Source organism: Lithobates pipiens, unplaced genomic scaffold, assembly GCF_037356315.1.
Source record: "Lithobates pipiens isolate NorthernLeopardFrog02 unplaced genomic scaffold, aLitPip1_a1.2 Scaffold_16, whole genome shotgun sequence".
Lineage (NCBI taxonomy): Eukaryota > Metazoa > Chordata > Amphibia > Anura > Ranidae > Lithobates > Lithobates pipiens.
This window is the reverse complement of record NW_027507748.1, coordinates 56,168,662-56,182,507: the sequence shown is the minus strand read 5'-3', so window position 1 is coordinate 56,182,507 and position 13,846 is coordinate 56,168,662. Positions and strand designations below refer to the sequence as shown.

The 13,846-nt window shown below is 45.3% G+C and overlaps 1 protein-coding gene across 1 annotated transcript; it reads left to right on the top strand.

Annotated features, from left to right (window-relative positions):
- The first annotated feature begins 2,378 nt into the window (after positions 1–2,378).
- On the top strand, positions 2,379–12,804 carry LOC143981806 (carbonyl reductase [NADPH] 1-like). Its single transcript, XM_077479926.1, has 3 exons — positions 2,379–2,708; positions 6,132–6,239; positions 12,144–12,804. Exons 1-3 carry the CDS (start codon positions 2,423–2,425, stop codon positions 12,578–12,580), a joined length of 831 nt encoding a protein of 276 aa, XP_077336052.1. The 5' UTR covers positions 2,379–2,422; the 3' UTR covers positions 12,581–12,804.
- Positions 12,805–13,846: the final 1,042 nt, after the last annotated feature.

Genomic DNA, 13,846 nt, shown 5'->3' with positions numbered 1-13,846 from the left:
TGCAGGTTACCTGACTGAGTTAACCTCTTTATTCCCTGCTAGGCAGAACACTTTATTTATTTTGACCCAAGCTCAAGCCATCCTAGGAAAGAGTGTGCTCAAGTTTAACTTATCTACTTAAAGGAGAACACACCTTACATTCTTCCTCCTTCTTTTATTGTTAAAGGGACTCTTGCTTTGACTCAATACTCTTTAAGTGAATCTTTTCCTATCCAACTGTTTCATCACCTATTAAAGAGAACTCTGCAAATCACATTACTGCCAATAAGGATTATTCTAGTTCTTCACATGTAAAAGGTAAACTAAACCACAGGGGATGACTGTGGACTGAACTGCGTTCTCCCACAGGAGGTGTGTGTTGAATAAAATATATATATATATTTTTTTAAAACAGTGTGAATAAATTGTCATGCACAAAAAACAAAAAAAAACAACAATGTCATATAAAAAACTAAAATCAGACATAGCCCAAAGTGGCTAAAGGAGTCTGGGGGGGAAAAGTATCCTCCAAACATCTTAAAAGGACTGCAATCTTCACCATGTGCCAAATTAAGGGCCCCTAGATAGCCGGCAGAAGATCCCAATACATAGTTTAGTTGTGGGTAGTAGATTTGTCAAACTTCCTAGAGCTTAGACTTTTCTGAATGAGGGCCTACAATTGAGCTAGCCTTGTGTTTCTATTTACTCCTCTTTTGCTCACTTAAGGGAACATTTCAGTCTTTAGTCCTGCAGGATGGGTGGGTGTATCTTTAAAGGGGTACTGTACTGCGTTGTTTCTCTGCTGGACTACCTCACTTGTCTTTAGCTGTTTCTTTGCCTGCCATTCTGTTCACTGATCTTAATACAACCCAATCATTTATTTTATACATGTTTGTATTTTTCCTTGTATGACAGCCAGGAAGCTTCCTGGCCAAGATATTTTGGTGATGTCAGGAGTGGTGTTCCACTCAGAGCCCAGTGATGAACAGAGGACCTAAATTTAGTCCATGTTTCACTCACAGAAAGTCGCTCACCCAGTTCTCTTCTTCTGCTTTACTCCTGCTTCCTCCTCACTCGCCCGGCATGCCCCGCATGCCCCGCATGGGGATGTCTGGGTCTTTCCCAGAGTCAGCAGTTACATGCTGACTCCGCTGCACTCCAGGTGTCCGGCCTGAACCTCCTGAAGCACTCGACTTCTTTCTTTGCTCTCCTGGGCCCCAGGCCCTCTGTCCACGTTCAGGCCCCCAAGCCCTTCCCCCCTTAGAAGGATGTGACCCCCATTTATATAGGAGACCTCCTTTCAACCACACAAGTTAATGATTGGTCAGGACTCCCACATAAACTTCCTGCCACTCAGGTTTCAGCCCATCCTCTCCTGCTGGTACAATTCACCGTCAGTCAGAGGAGGTATCTCTGAGCCCAAGTGTAGGTGGCCACACCGCCTACTATTCCAAGCCCCCGTACACACGGTCGGACATTCCAACAACAAAATCCATCAAATTTTTCCAGACGGATTTTGTCCGAAACTGGTGTTGCATACACACGGCCAGACAAAGTTGTCAGAAAATCCGATCCTTCGGAACGTGATGACATTCGTTCGCTACGATGGGACTACGTTGCGGTTAGTAGCCAACTTTGGTCTCGTTATTTGACCTGAGCATGCGTGGCACTGTCCGATTGGAATTCTCTTGTCGGAAAAATTGAGGTCCTGCTCTCAAATTTTTTCCATCGGAAATTCCGACAGAAAATGTCCGATAGGGCCCACACACGATCGGATTTTCCGACAATATGATCCAAACGGACCTTTTCCGTCGGAATTTCCGACCGTGTGTACGGGGGCTTACACTTCCACCCCGGAATCAAAACATCCAGGCCTGGTAAATAGACCGCAGGCCTCGCTAAATTAACCTATACTAGATCCTACACCACCAATTCTACAATATCATACCTACCCTTAAGTATATATATATATATATTTTTTTTTTAACTTTAACCTTTTTGTTATGCACAGATCTATTATGGGTTTGTTTTTTTCACCATTTATGTAATGCACATTGTTTATAAATGTTTAATATGAATTAATATTTTTTTTTTTTACAAATATAACCTTGTGTTGATCACTACAAAGATATTGGTTTTGCACACCTTCTAGATTACCCATAGTTAGAAGGGCAAATAATGTTTTCCTTTGGTCCATTTATTTCAGAAAATGTATTTTATAATCAAAAGAAAAAATATTTCTGTACTTTGCAACAGTATACTATTTCAGCACTAGATGGCAGAAACTGTGTTGCCATAAAGCAGCATGTATGTAGTGCTTGGTTTCATTGGCAGACTATGATCCTCCTTATCTATATGCCTGGGGTGGAGCCTTCATTATAAATGCCAGTTGCAGTTGACACTGTGCTATTCATTTGCTTTATCCTTCACAGTAACAGGCAGCATGTCTAGTGTGCGGGTGGCATTGGTCACAGGAGGCAATAAAGGAATAGGCCTGGCTATAGTCAGAGCACTGTGTAAGCAGTTCAAGGGAGATGTCTATCTGACAGCCAGGAACACTCAGCTGGGAGAAGAAGCTGTTCAGGCTTTGAAGAAGGAAGGATTGTCCCCACTATTCCACCAGCTGGACATCAATGATCTGAACAGCATCCGATCCCTGCGGGACTTCCTGAAGGAAAAGTATGGGGGGCTGGATGTGCTGATCAATAATGCTGGCATTGCATTCAAAGGTGAGTTCTGAAATTTGGAGAATGGAATAGGTGTGTTGTGAGTTTCTGATTCTTCTAGATAACATTTATTTAAACTGCAGAGAGTCATTAAGTTAAAGAATTGATTGCCTGGGTTCATAAATTTCACAATCCTCTGCAGATCAGACATTACATTGCACATTGTAAGGAGAATCGAAAATGTTCTGCCTAAATTATGAGATTTGCCCAATACCTTATTTAATTGGCGTATGTCTAAACATGTCTAGACATGTGGTATTGTCCACAGGGTCAACTTTCAATGCACTTGTAGAGAACAAAAATTTAATAAGTTCCACTCCACATGGGAAGGTTGGTTCCGCCATTCCAATGTCCGTGTATCAATTTGATGAAAAAATGGTTTATGAATGGGCTTTTGAAAATGGCACCTTCTGTACCTTGGTCACTCAGTTTGTTGCTTTTATTTCTTTTCCAGGTAATGTATATCCTTAGTGCCCTTACTACTGTATAGAAGTCAATACAAGTCGCCTGAAGTCGCCCCAAAAATAGTACAGGAATCTTTTTCTAAGTCGGAGCGACTTGAGTCGCTCCTATTAGAACGGTTCCATACAACAGAACGGAGCGCGACTTGTCAGGCAGCTAAGTCGCCTGACAAGTCGCGGTAGTGTGAACGGTCACTTAACTACCATGTCAAGTTTCTATGACAATACGTACATGTACTTTCTTTAAACTTACATAACTTCATCATACCTTTTACAGCCTTTCCCTCCCTTTAGTAATCTGGGTAACAATTTGCATAAACTGTAATACCTCAAACATAACGATTATGTCTAAGGATTTTGCAATTATTGTTTAACAACCCTACAAAACACCAGTTCAGGATACTGTATATCTTTACAGATATATACCCGATAATGTACTTTTGTATGATATGATACCAATAACAACACTTACTCAATTAAAAAAAATAATGAATTTGCAGAACTAAACTATACCCAATAGATAATAGTGCATTCAATCACGTTCAATACCATCAAAAGACACTAATGTGTCAAATTTGCTGATTACCAAGAATTTACTGTATGAAGTTACATTCCACAGTCAATGTGCAAAGTGCAGTAGTAAATACAAGGTAGTCCATGCCAAGCAGTTTACAGTTAAATAGCCACTCCTTCGAGATCTGTGCAATCGTGATTTCCTCAAACACCTTTTTTTTACTTCAGATCTTCTTATAATGTGACAACCTTATGCCGCGTACACACGATCAGAATTCTGGCCAGAAAAAGACAGATGAGAGCTTTTCATCGGAAAATGCGACCGTGTGTATGCTCCATCGGAATTTAGCTGTCCAAATTTCCGCCAGCCAAAAATTTGATAGTATTTTCTTAATTTTCCCGATGGAAAAACTTTCTATCGGAAATTCCGATCTTGTGTATGTAATTCCAATACTCCAAAAATCAAGCATGCTCAGATTCAACTACGAGACAGAAGCTATTGGCTACTGGCTATTGAACTTCCTTTTTCTACTTCGGTCGTATGTGTTGTACGTCACCACGTTATAAACGATCGTAATTTGGTGTGATCGTGTGTAGGCAAGACAGCTTGAGCGGAGTTCTGGCGGGAAAACCATCAGAGCTTTTTCCGACGAGAATTCCGATCGTGTGTACGCGGCATTAGTGTACTACCTCCACTTCTCCCCTTAGTGGACAGACTATCACCTTGGGTGGTTGTTCTATCTTACTTATATACGTTGTATATTTTCTGTGTTGTGTTGAACTGCATTAAAGTTTACCTTTGGAACATGTTACATGTTACACCCATTTTTAGGGAGGAACATGTAACAGGGGAAATGCACATTAGAAGTTATCTTTATTTTTGTATGTATAAGGTACCAGCATGCAACACAGTAACTTCACAGATGACATTTCTTTTAAGACATCTCGCAGTCTCCACCAAAGTCAAACAAGCACACAGATATACTACAGAACCAGTTTTGTCAGATGCCATTAATGATACATACAGGGTCTCACAAAAGTCAATACACCCCTCACATTTTTGTAAATATTTTATTATATCTTTTCAAGTGACAACTGAAGAAATTACACTTTGCTACAATGTAAAGTAGTGAGTGTACAGCTTGTATAACAGTGTAAATTTGCTGTCCCCTCAAAATAACTCAACACACAGCCATTAATATCTAAATTGCTGGCAACAAAAGTGAGTACACCCCTAAGTGAAAATGTCCAAATTGGGCCCAAAGTATCAATATTTTGTGCAACCACCATCATTTTCCAGCACTGCCTTAACCCTCCTGGGCATGGAGTTCACCAGAGCTTCACAGGTTGCCATGGGAGTCCTCTTCCACTCCTCCTTGATGACATCACAGAGCTCATACGTCTATTTCCCAAAGACAACTTCTGGATATGACGCTGAACATGTGCACTCAACTTCTTTGGTCGACCATGGCGAAGCCTGTTTTGAGTGGAACCTAACATGTTAAACCGCTGTACGGTTTTGGCCACTGTGCTGCAGCTCAGTTTCAGGGTCCTGGCAATCTTCTTATAGTCAGGCCATCTTTGTGTAGAGCAATAATTTTTTTTTTCAGATCCTCAGAGAGTTCTTTGCCATGAGGTGCCATGTTGAACTTCCAGTGACCAGTATGAGAGAGTGAGAGCGATAACACCAAATTTAACACACCTGCTCCCCATTCACACCTGAGACCTTGTAACACTAACGAGTCACATGACACCGGGGAGGGAAAATGGCTAATTGGGCCCAATTCGGACATTTTCACTTGGGGCGTACTCACTTCTGCCACAAGCGCTTTGGACATTAATGGCTCTGTGTTGAGTTATTTTGAGGGGGCAGCAAATTTACACTGTTATACTAGATGTACACTCACTACTTTACATTGTAGACAAGTGTAATTTCTTCAGTGTTGTCACATGAAAAGGTATAATAAAATATTTACAGAAATGTGAGGGGTGTACTCACTTCTGTGAGATATATATATATATATATATATATATATATATATATATATATATATATATATACACACACACACACACACAGGTATATACAGGTATACTGTAGTTCACTTAACTAGCAAAAGTTGGGTAAATGGATAGTGTGCAACAGTGTTGTGGGACAAGGTCATCCAGTGCCCAGGGAAAAGATGCTAAACTACATCCCCCTCATCCCTGCAATAAACCATTGCGTCCAGGGCAGCTTCCCCTCCTGCCCACCCTTTGTCCCAGCCCTGGTGTGTAAAGACATAGCAAAGTGTATAGATGTGGAGTGGACATATAGGTAGCCAACTATAAAGGAGAAAATAAGACTGAACCCAAAAGTGTCACACGGATGTTATAATGGTAAACATTTCTTATAAGTGCTTAGTACTGCTAGCTCTATTTTCTAAAACACTTCTCATTCTCAAATTTCCAGCTGCAGACACAACCCCGTTTGGCACACAAGCTGAAGTGACTCTGAAAACCAACTTCTTTGCCACAAGAGATGTTTGCCAAGAGCTATTGCCACTTATTAAACCAAATGGTAAGTTGGGGTTTATCATATATGCTGTCTCTTCAGGTTGTAGAGATGTGTAGATATGTTATCTAGCAAAGCAGTATGCAGACTCCAGGTTATGTGCAAGGTAGCCCACATATAATGTTGTTACTTCCACACCTCCCAATCTTATGCAATATATGCTGTGACACATTTTATTCTCATGTAATTATACATTTTGGGGTAGGTTTATGACAATTAGAGCTGAGAAGGCTACTAGGATGAGTAACAAAACTTTATATAACAGGTTCAATAGCAATACCACGATTATTATGCAGAATTTTTTATATTGCCAACAATTTGTGAAGTGCTTTACAAAAGAAAGGGCAACAGCGCAATTACAATACAATTCAATATTAGGGGTTTAAAATAATTCTGCTCATAAGAGCTTACAATCTAAAAGAAGAAGCAAGTGATAGAAAATGTAATAATTGTAGGTGATAAGTTTATGGAGCAATTTAGGTAGAGGCGGGATAGGCTTCCCTAAAGAAATGAGCTTTCAAGGACTGCCTAAAATCGGAAACAGTAGTGACAGTGGTTCTCAACCCTGTGCTCAAGTACCCTCAACAGGCCATGTTTTGTGAATTTCTCTTAGGCCGCGTACACACGCGCGGACTGTTTGCCCAACCTTGTTCGTCAAACAGTTTCGGCAAACAGTCCGCTCAAAATTTGCATGAGCGGACTTGCCCACACACGAGCGGACTGTTTGACGAACAAGGTTGGGCAAACAGTTCGCTCAACTTTTGAAATGAACGGACTCGCCCACGTAAGGAGGAGGCAAATCCGCCCATTTCGAGCGCGTGTACAGGTAGGCGGGGCCCGCGAAGGAGACGTTGCGGGCTCCGCCGCCTGGAATGGGCTTAAAGGGGAACCCCAACGCCGAAAAAAATCGGCGTGGGGTTTCCCCCCAAGTCCACACCAGACCCTTGTCCGAGCACGCTACTCGGCCGGCCAGGAAAGGGGGGCGAGCGAGCGCGCCCCCCCTCCTGAGCCGTACCAGGCCGCGTGCCCTCAACATGGGGGGTGCCTTGGGGAAGGGGGGGCCGCGCGGCCCCCCCACCCCAAAGCACCTTGTCCCCATGTTGATGAGGACAAGGGCCTCTTCCCGACAACCCTGGCCGTTGGTTGTCGGGGTCTGCGGGCGGGGGGCTTATCGGAATCCGGGAGCCCCCTTTAAGAAGGGGGCCCCCGGATACCGGCCCCCCACCCTATGTGAATGAGTATGGGGTACAATGTACCCCTACCCATTCACCTGTGAAATAAAGTACAAAAAAAAACACAACACATGGAAAAAGTATTTTATTGCACAGCTCCGGGGGGTCTTCCGTCTTCGGGGGTCTTCTCGCCGGACTCCTCCGCTATGTGTGTGTAGCTCTTTTACTAGCGGAGGAGTCCGGCTTTCTTCCTCCCCGCCGCCGGCCTCTTCTCCCGACTTCGGGGGTCTTGTCCCCCTCTTCGGTTCTTCTGCCGGGCCACCGCGCCTGGTCCGGTGGCCCGGTCTTCTGTCGCCGTCTTCCGTTCTTCTGTCGCCGCCTTCGGTTCTTCTGCCGGGCCACCGCGCCTTCTTGTAGCTCTTTTACAGGCGGTGGCCCGGTCTTCTGTCGCCGCTGTCGTCGTCGCCGCCGCCGCCGCCGCCGCCTTCCGTTCTTGTTCTTCTTCTTGTTCTTCTTCTTCTCCTGGAGATGTTGACTCGACGATCTCTCCGGCCGGAATGCCAGAGCCGCGCTGTGCGGTCACTTATATAGTGACAATGGGGCGGTGTCACATGGTATATGTCACATGGGTTGGTCACATGGTGACCCCGCCCCCTTACGATGTCATAGTCCCCATGTGACATCAACCCATGTGACCAACCCATGTGACATATACCATGTGACACCGCCCCATTGTCACTATATAAGTGGCAGCGGAGCGTGTCCCTGGCATTCCGGCCGGAGAGCTCGTCGAGTCAACATCTCCAGGAGAAGAAGAAGAAGAACAAGAAGAAGAACAAGAACGGAAGGCGGCGGCGACGATGACAGCGGCGACAGAAGACCGGGCCACCGCCTGTAAAAGAGCTACAAGAAGGCGCGGTGGCCCGGCAGAAGAACCGAAGGCGGCGACAGAAGAACGGAAGACGGCGACAGAAGACCGGGCCACCGGACCAGGCGCGGTGGCCCGGCAGAAGAACCGAAGAGGGGGACAAGACCCCCGAAGTCGGGAGAAGAGGCCGGCGGCGGGGAGGAAGAAAGCCGGACTCCTCCGCTAGTAAAAGAGCTACACACACATAGCGGAGGAGTCCGGCGAGAAGACCCCCGAAGACGGAAGACCCCCCGGAGCTGTGCAATAAAATACTTTTTCCATGTGTTGTGTTTTTTTTTGTACTTTATTTCACAGGTGAATGGGTAGGGGTACATTGTACCCCATACTCATTCACATAGGGTGGGGGGCCGGTATCCGGGGGCCCCCTTCTTAAAGGGGGCTCCCGGATTCCGATAAGCCCCCCGCCCACAGACCCCGACAACCAACGGCCAGGGTTGTCGGGAAGAGGCCCTTGTCCTCATCAACATGGGGACAAGGTGCTTTGGGGTGGGGGGGCCGCGCGGCCCCCCCTTCCCCAAGGCACCCCCCATGTTGAGGGCACGCGGCCTGGTACGGCTCAGGAGGGGGGGCGCGCTCGCTCGCCCCCCTTTCCTGGCCGGCCGGGTAGCGTGCTCGGACAAGGGTCTGGTGTGGACTTGGGGGGAACCCCCACGCCGATTTTTTTCGGCGTTGGGGTTCCCCTTTAAGCCCATTCCAGGCGGCGGAGCCCGCAACGTCTCCTTCGCGGGCCCCGCCTACCTGTACACGCTCTCGAAATGGGCGGACTTTCCGAGCGGGAACAGTCCGCTCATTTCGAAAGTACAGCGGACAAGCCCACACACGGGCGGACTGTTCGCTCAAACACAGTTTCAGCGGACAGTTTTTCGGAATTTCCGAAAGACTTTGTCCGTCCAACTGTCCGCTGAAACTGTCCGCTGAAAGCCCACACACGAGCGGACTGTCCGCCCAAACACTGTTCAGCGGACAAGGTTGGGCGAACAGTCCGCCCGTGTGTACGCGGCCTTAGATAAAATAGCTGTCCAAAATACCAAGCCATTGACTTTGATTCAAAGCACCCGTGTAAGATAAAGAAAAACCTGCAAACATGGTCTGTTGGGGGTACTTGAGGACAGGGTTGAGAACCACTGCATTAGGAGATAGCCAGATAGACTGGCGTAGGGAGTTCCAGAGGGTGGGAGAAGTTCTGGGAAGTCCTGGAGACAAACATGGAAGGAGGTGACAAGGGAACTAGAGAGGAGAAGGTTTTGCATGGTGCAAAGAGGATGGTCTGGGTGATATTTTGCGGGGAGGCTGGTGAAACCATGACTTGAAAAAATGAAAACCTTAACAGACACAATGTAAAAGTGTTTATTTTAAAACTGTACAAAAATAACCAAAGTAGCAGTAAAGATGAACAAATGAGATATAGCCCAGATAAGCAATGAAACTATGAACAATGACCAAAAAAAAAAAAAGAAAATACAAAAGCAAACAAGAATAAACAAACGACCTTATTTATCGGCATATAACACGAGCCGGCGTATAACACGCACCCCAAGTTTAGGAGGGAATTTTAAAGAAAAAAACTTTTAGGAGGGAAGTTTAAGGAAAAAAACTTTTACATTTTTTAAAAACATTTAAATGCCCATTAATGTAGCCTTGTCAGAGTTGTTTGCAGCCTTGCATTGCAGTCTTGTCAGTCATTTGGAGCCTTGTCAGTGTCTTTTGCAGGCTTGCCCTTTAAAAATGGTGAGGTACAGAGCGGATGTCCTGTGTATCTCGGCGACACTCGGAAGCTCTCGGCCATTCTCGGCGGCTTTCAGCTATTTTCGGCTGCACTCACCCGTTCTCGGTGGCTTTCGGCCACACTCGGATGTTCTCGGTGGCTTTCGGCTTTCGAAAGCCGCCAAGAACAGCCGAAAATAGCCGAAAGCCGGCGAACGGCAGAAAAGCTGCAGAGAAGCTGACAATCGGCGGTGGGAACGGCGTATAACACACACAGCGATTTCCCCCTGATTTTAAGGGGAAAAAAGTGCGTGCTATATGCCGATAAATACGGTATATACAAGCTATATGGGGTATAGAATAGGATGCTGGGGAGGAACTAGACTGGCAGGGCTAAGAGTTGAAAAATCTTGGTACGGTATCACAAAGAGAACCAGAGACCACATTGTCCCACAGTGGTAGGTGTTTATGCAGGTGGCTAATATCAAATGACCAAATAATGTGGGCTTTCATCTGCTGCTGGCCACTGGAACCACAAGCTATTCATCGCTGAGGCAGTGTAATCAGCAAGTTAAATAGAATAGTGAGGTTGTGACATGACTGTTATTTGTCTTGTAGGAACTGACCCAAGTTAAAAATTAACCTGATCTGGCCTTAAAGTGGTTGTAAAGGGAATAAAAAAATAAATAAATAACAAACATGTTATACTTACCTCCACTGTGCAGCTTGTTTTGCACAGAGTGGCCACGAACCTGGTCTTCTGGGGTCTCGGCTTCCCCCCGCAAGTACTTCTCAAGTTCATGTGAGCTCCCTCGCATGGTGAGAAGTACTTGCGGGCACGCTCCCGTGATACAGCTGGCGGCTATAGCAGCTCACTGTATCACCAGGCCCCGCCCCCGGCATGCCGCTCATTGGATGTGATTGACAGCAGCGCGAGCCAATGGTGAAAAAATGTTTACCTTTACAACCCCTTTAAAGTGCCCAGTGTAACAACAGTACTGATCTACAGCAATTTGTGGTTCCTCCAAGTACCTGTCTTAGTGTTCAAATCAATCTCTGTATCCTTGTGACCCTTGAGTCCTAGGCCCAAGCTAGAAACAATGAATTCTCTCCTAATTAACATAAGTCCACCACTGCTGGTTAGGTTTGCCAAATGCTGGTGATTAGAAAATGGGTGAAAATGGCGTTTGCTGCCAATATTTTTAAATAGAAGGAAACCATAAGGCTGGTATTTTTTCCCAATAAAATTGCAATCTTACTGCTGGTTTCCAACTCCACCCCATATCATTTAACTGTGAAATGCTATAACTTCTACTGCCATTTTTGGTTCTAGTATGTGACAGTTGAATAACAGGGCATAGGTCTTAGTATTGGCTGAGGTAGTGTAATTTCAACATGTATAGTTTCTGTGGGCCTAAGTTTCACGGCATCATGGAGTGCAATCTGGAAAACGAACACAAAGTACAAGAATTGTAGATGGTCTCTAAAATACTGCAGCTGGGGTTTAACTTTCTTAAATGATAACAATATAAAATCATTATCACTAGCTCTTGAAACATGCGGGATGTAGCCTAGTTCGGTCTCAATGGTTTCAAACTTGTACATTAATTTGTCCTTCTGTAGATTAAAGCTGAACTGTGGGGTTGTAAAACAATACCCTTGCAGTGGGGACCTCCCAAACTGCAAGAATTAGGTGCTTGCTATTTGTAGGGATACCAAAATATATATTACCTAACTTACTGCCTATTCTGTCCAGTTTTGGCACTGTCCTCTTCTTGCTGGTGCCCCGGACTGTTACTGCCATCACGTAGTGCAGGGATATTAACCTTGTTTGTATGCGGAGGAGGCAAGCATGCAACCATGATGAGACCGCTTTAGAGACGCAGCAGTGCTGGATGCATGGATGGAGAAAGCCTGCTGGAGCCAGGAATAAGGTAAGTATTACTCTTGATTCCCATACCCCTAGATTTAACAAGCATTTAACCCTTGCATTTGGGGTACACGTTTTTTTTTCCAGTTGGAGTTTAGCTTTAAAACTGTTTGTGTTATCTAAAAACATAGCTATAAAGTTTTCATTACCAATCAAAGACTTTTGTTCTCTTTTAGGGCGAGTTGTCAATGTTTCAAGCATGATGAGCTCTATGTCTCTTGCAAAGTGTAGTCCTGAACTGCAGGGAAAATTCCGCAGTGACACCATCACTGAGGAAGAGTTAGTGAAATTAATGGAGAAGTTTGTGGAAGATGCCAAGAAGGGAATCCACAAAGATCAAGGATGGTCAGACAGTGCTTATGGAACATCCAAAATAGGAGTGACTGTGTTATCTAGGATCCAAGCTCGACAGCTAAAGGAAACTCGGAAAGGAGAGGGCATCGTCCTGAATGCCTGCTGTCCGGGTTGGGTGAGGACTGATATGGCTGGTCCCAAGGCCCCCAAGTCTCCAGACGAAGGAGCTGAGACCCCAACTTATCTTGCCCTTCTACCACCTGATTCAACTTCACCATATGGGGAGCTGGTCAGCGAAAAGAAAATTGTAACATGGTGACAATGAACAATTCTAGAGTAATTCTCTGTAGCTGTGTGATAGGACTTATTAATAATAACTAGTTGTTGGGTTACAGTCATCATTGTTTAGAGGAGGCTAGAAGATGACATGAATATTATCACTTACATAGCCTCTACTTTGGGAGATTGTGGAACATAGTAATCTGGTGAAAATGTATTAAACCTGTTTTTTTATCTGCAATAAACATTGATCTAGTAAATATAGTTTGTGTTCTGACCATTTTATGATATAAAAAAGGCTTCAAATGCTTTTTGTACAGCTACGGTAGGAGCTGAAGAATTACTGTCTAGGTCTTCCCCACAAGCTTTGCCCCGCAGCCAGGCACACAGGCTCATTCACATGTTTCTTCAATAACCAGTCTAGAGGATGTTTTGTGTGTTTTTTTATTTTTGAAGAACTTGGTTAGGATTGAGGGTAGTGGTGGAATACTCCAATAACAAGACCTGACCTGCATGTTGTGGCCAATCACAGCGCTATCTGCTGAGAGAGACATAATTGGCCAAAGGGGGACTAAGTCCATGCCTTACACTATATAAGGCCGCTTACAGAGCGGCCGTGTGTACTGTTGTTGGCATGGACAGAGAGCTAGCTTGAGTTAGATTAAGCAGGCAGATTATTTGGTTAGTGGCAGTGTATTTGATATATACATTATCAGTGATGTAAGTAACTCAGTTAAAATAAACGGAGTTACTTAACGCAGTTACTTTAAAGGGTAATGACTAATCTAACTGATTACTCTTCCCCTCATGGTAACTCAGTCCCCATTACTTGGGTGGTGTTACCGCAATTACATCTACCGCCCGGGAGTCCCGCCAGGGGGCGCGCTGCCTGGCCGTTCATTCCGCGGTGGAGAGGGGGGCTGAGCTGAGAAGAGGCCGAGACTCAGAGAGACTGTCTGGACTGCCCCATCCCGCCCCGCCTATCCAGAGAGAGAACACTGAAAAATGAAGTCAGCTGACCAGCTGACACCAATCGAGTGAAGGGGAGGGTCTCTCTCTCTCCCCATGAGGAAAGGCATCCCTGGAGGCATTCAAGTAAGTGACTGTCTGACGATTCGAATTGCAGTGCAATCGATCCATCCCAAGCCCTCCACCACCTCTGCTTCTTACTGATCCCATCCCTACCCACCCACCATCACTTCTACAACAGAGGTGATGGGGGATACGGTAGGGATGAGATCAGTGGTGGTGGGGGATGGGATCTGTAAGAGGCAGAGGTGGTGGGAGAGGATGGCATCACCACTGC

Coding starts and splice junctions, on each gene's coding strand:
- LOC143981806 (XM_077479926.1), top strand. CDS start 2,423: ATGTCTAGTGTGCGGGTGGCATTGGTCACAGGAGGCAATAAAGGAATA. Junction 2,709..6,131: donor TGCTGGCATTGCATTCAAAG/GTGAGTTCTGAA, acceptor TCAAATTTCCAG/CTGCAGACACAACCCCGTTT. Junction 6,240..12,143: donor GCCACTTATTAAACCAAATG/GTAAGTTGGGGT, acceptor GTTCTCTTTTAG/GGCGAGTTGTCAATGTTTCA.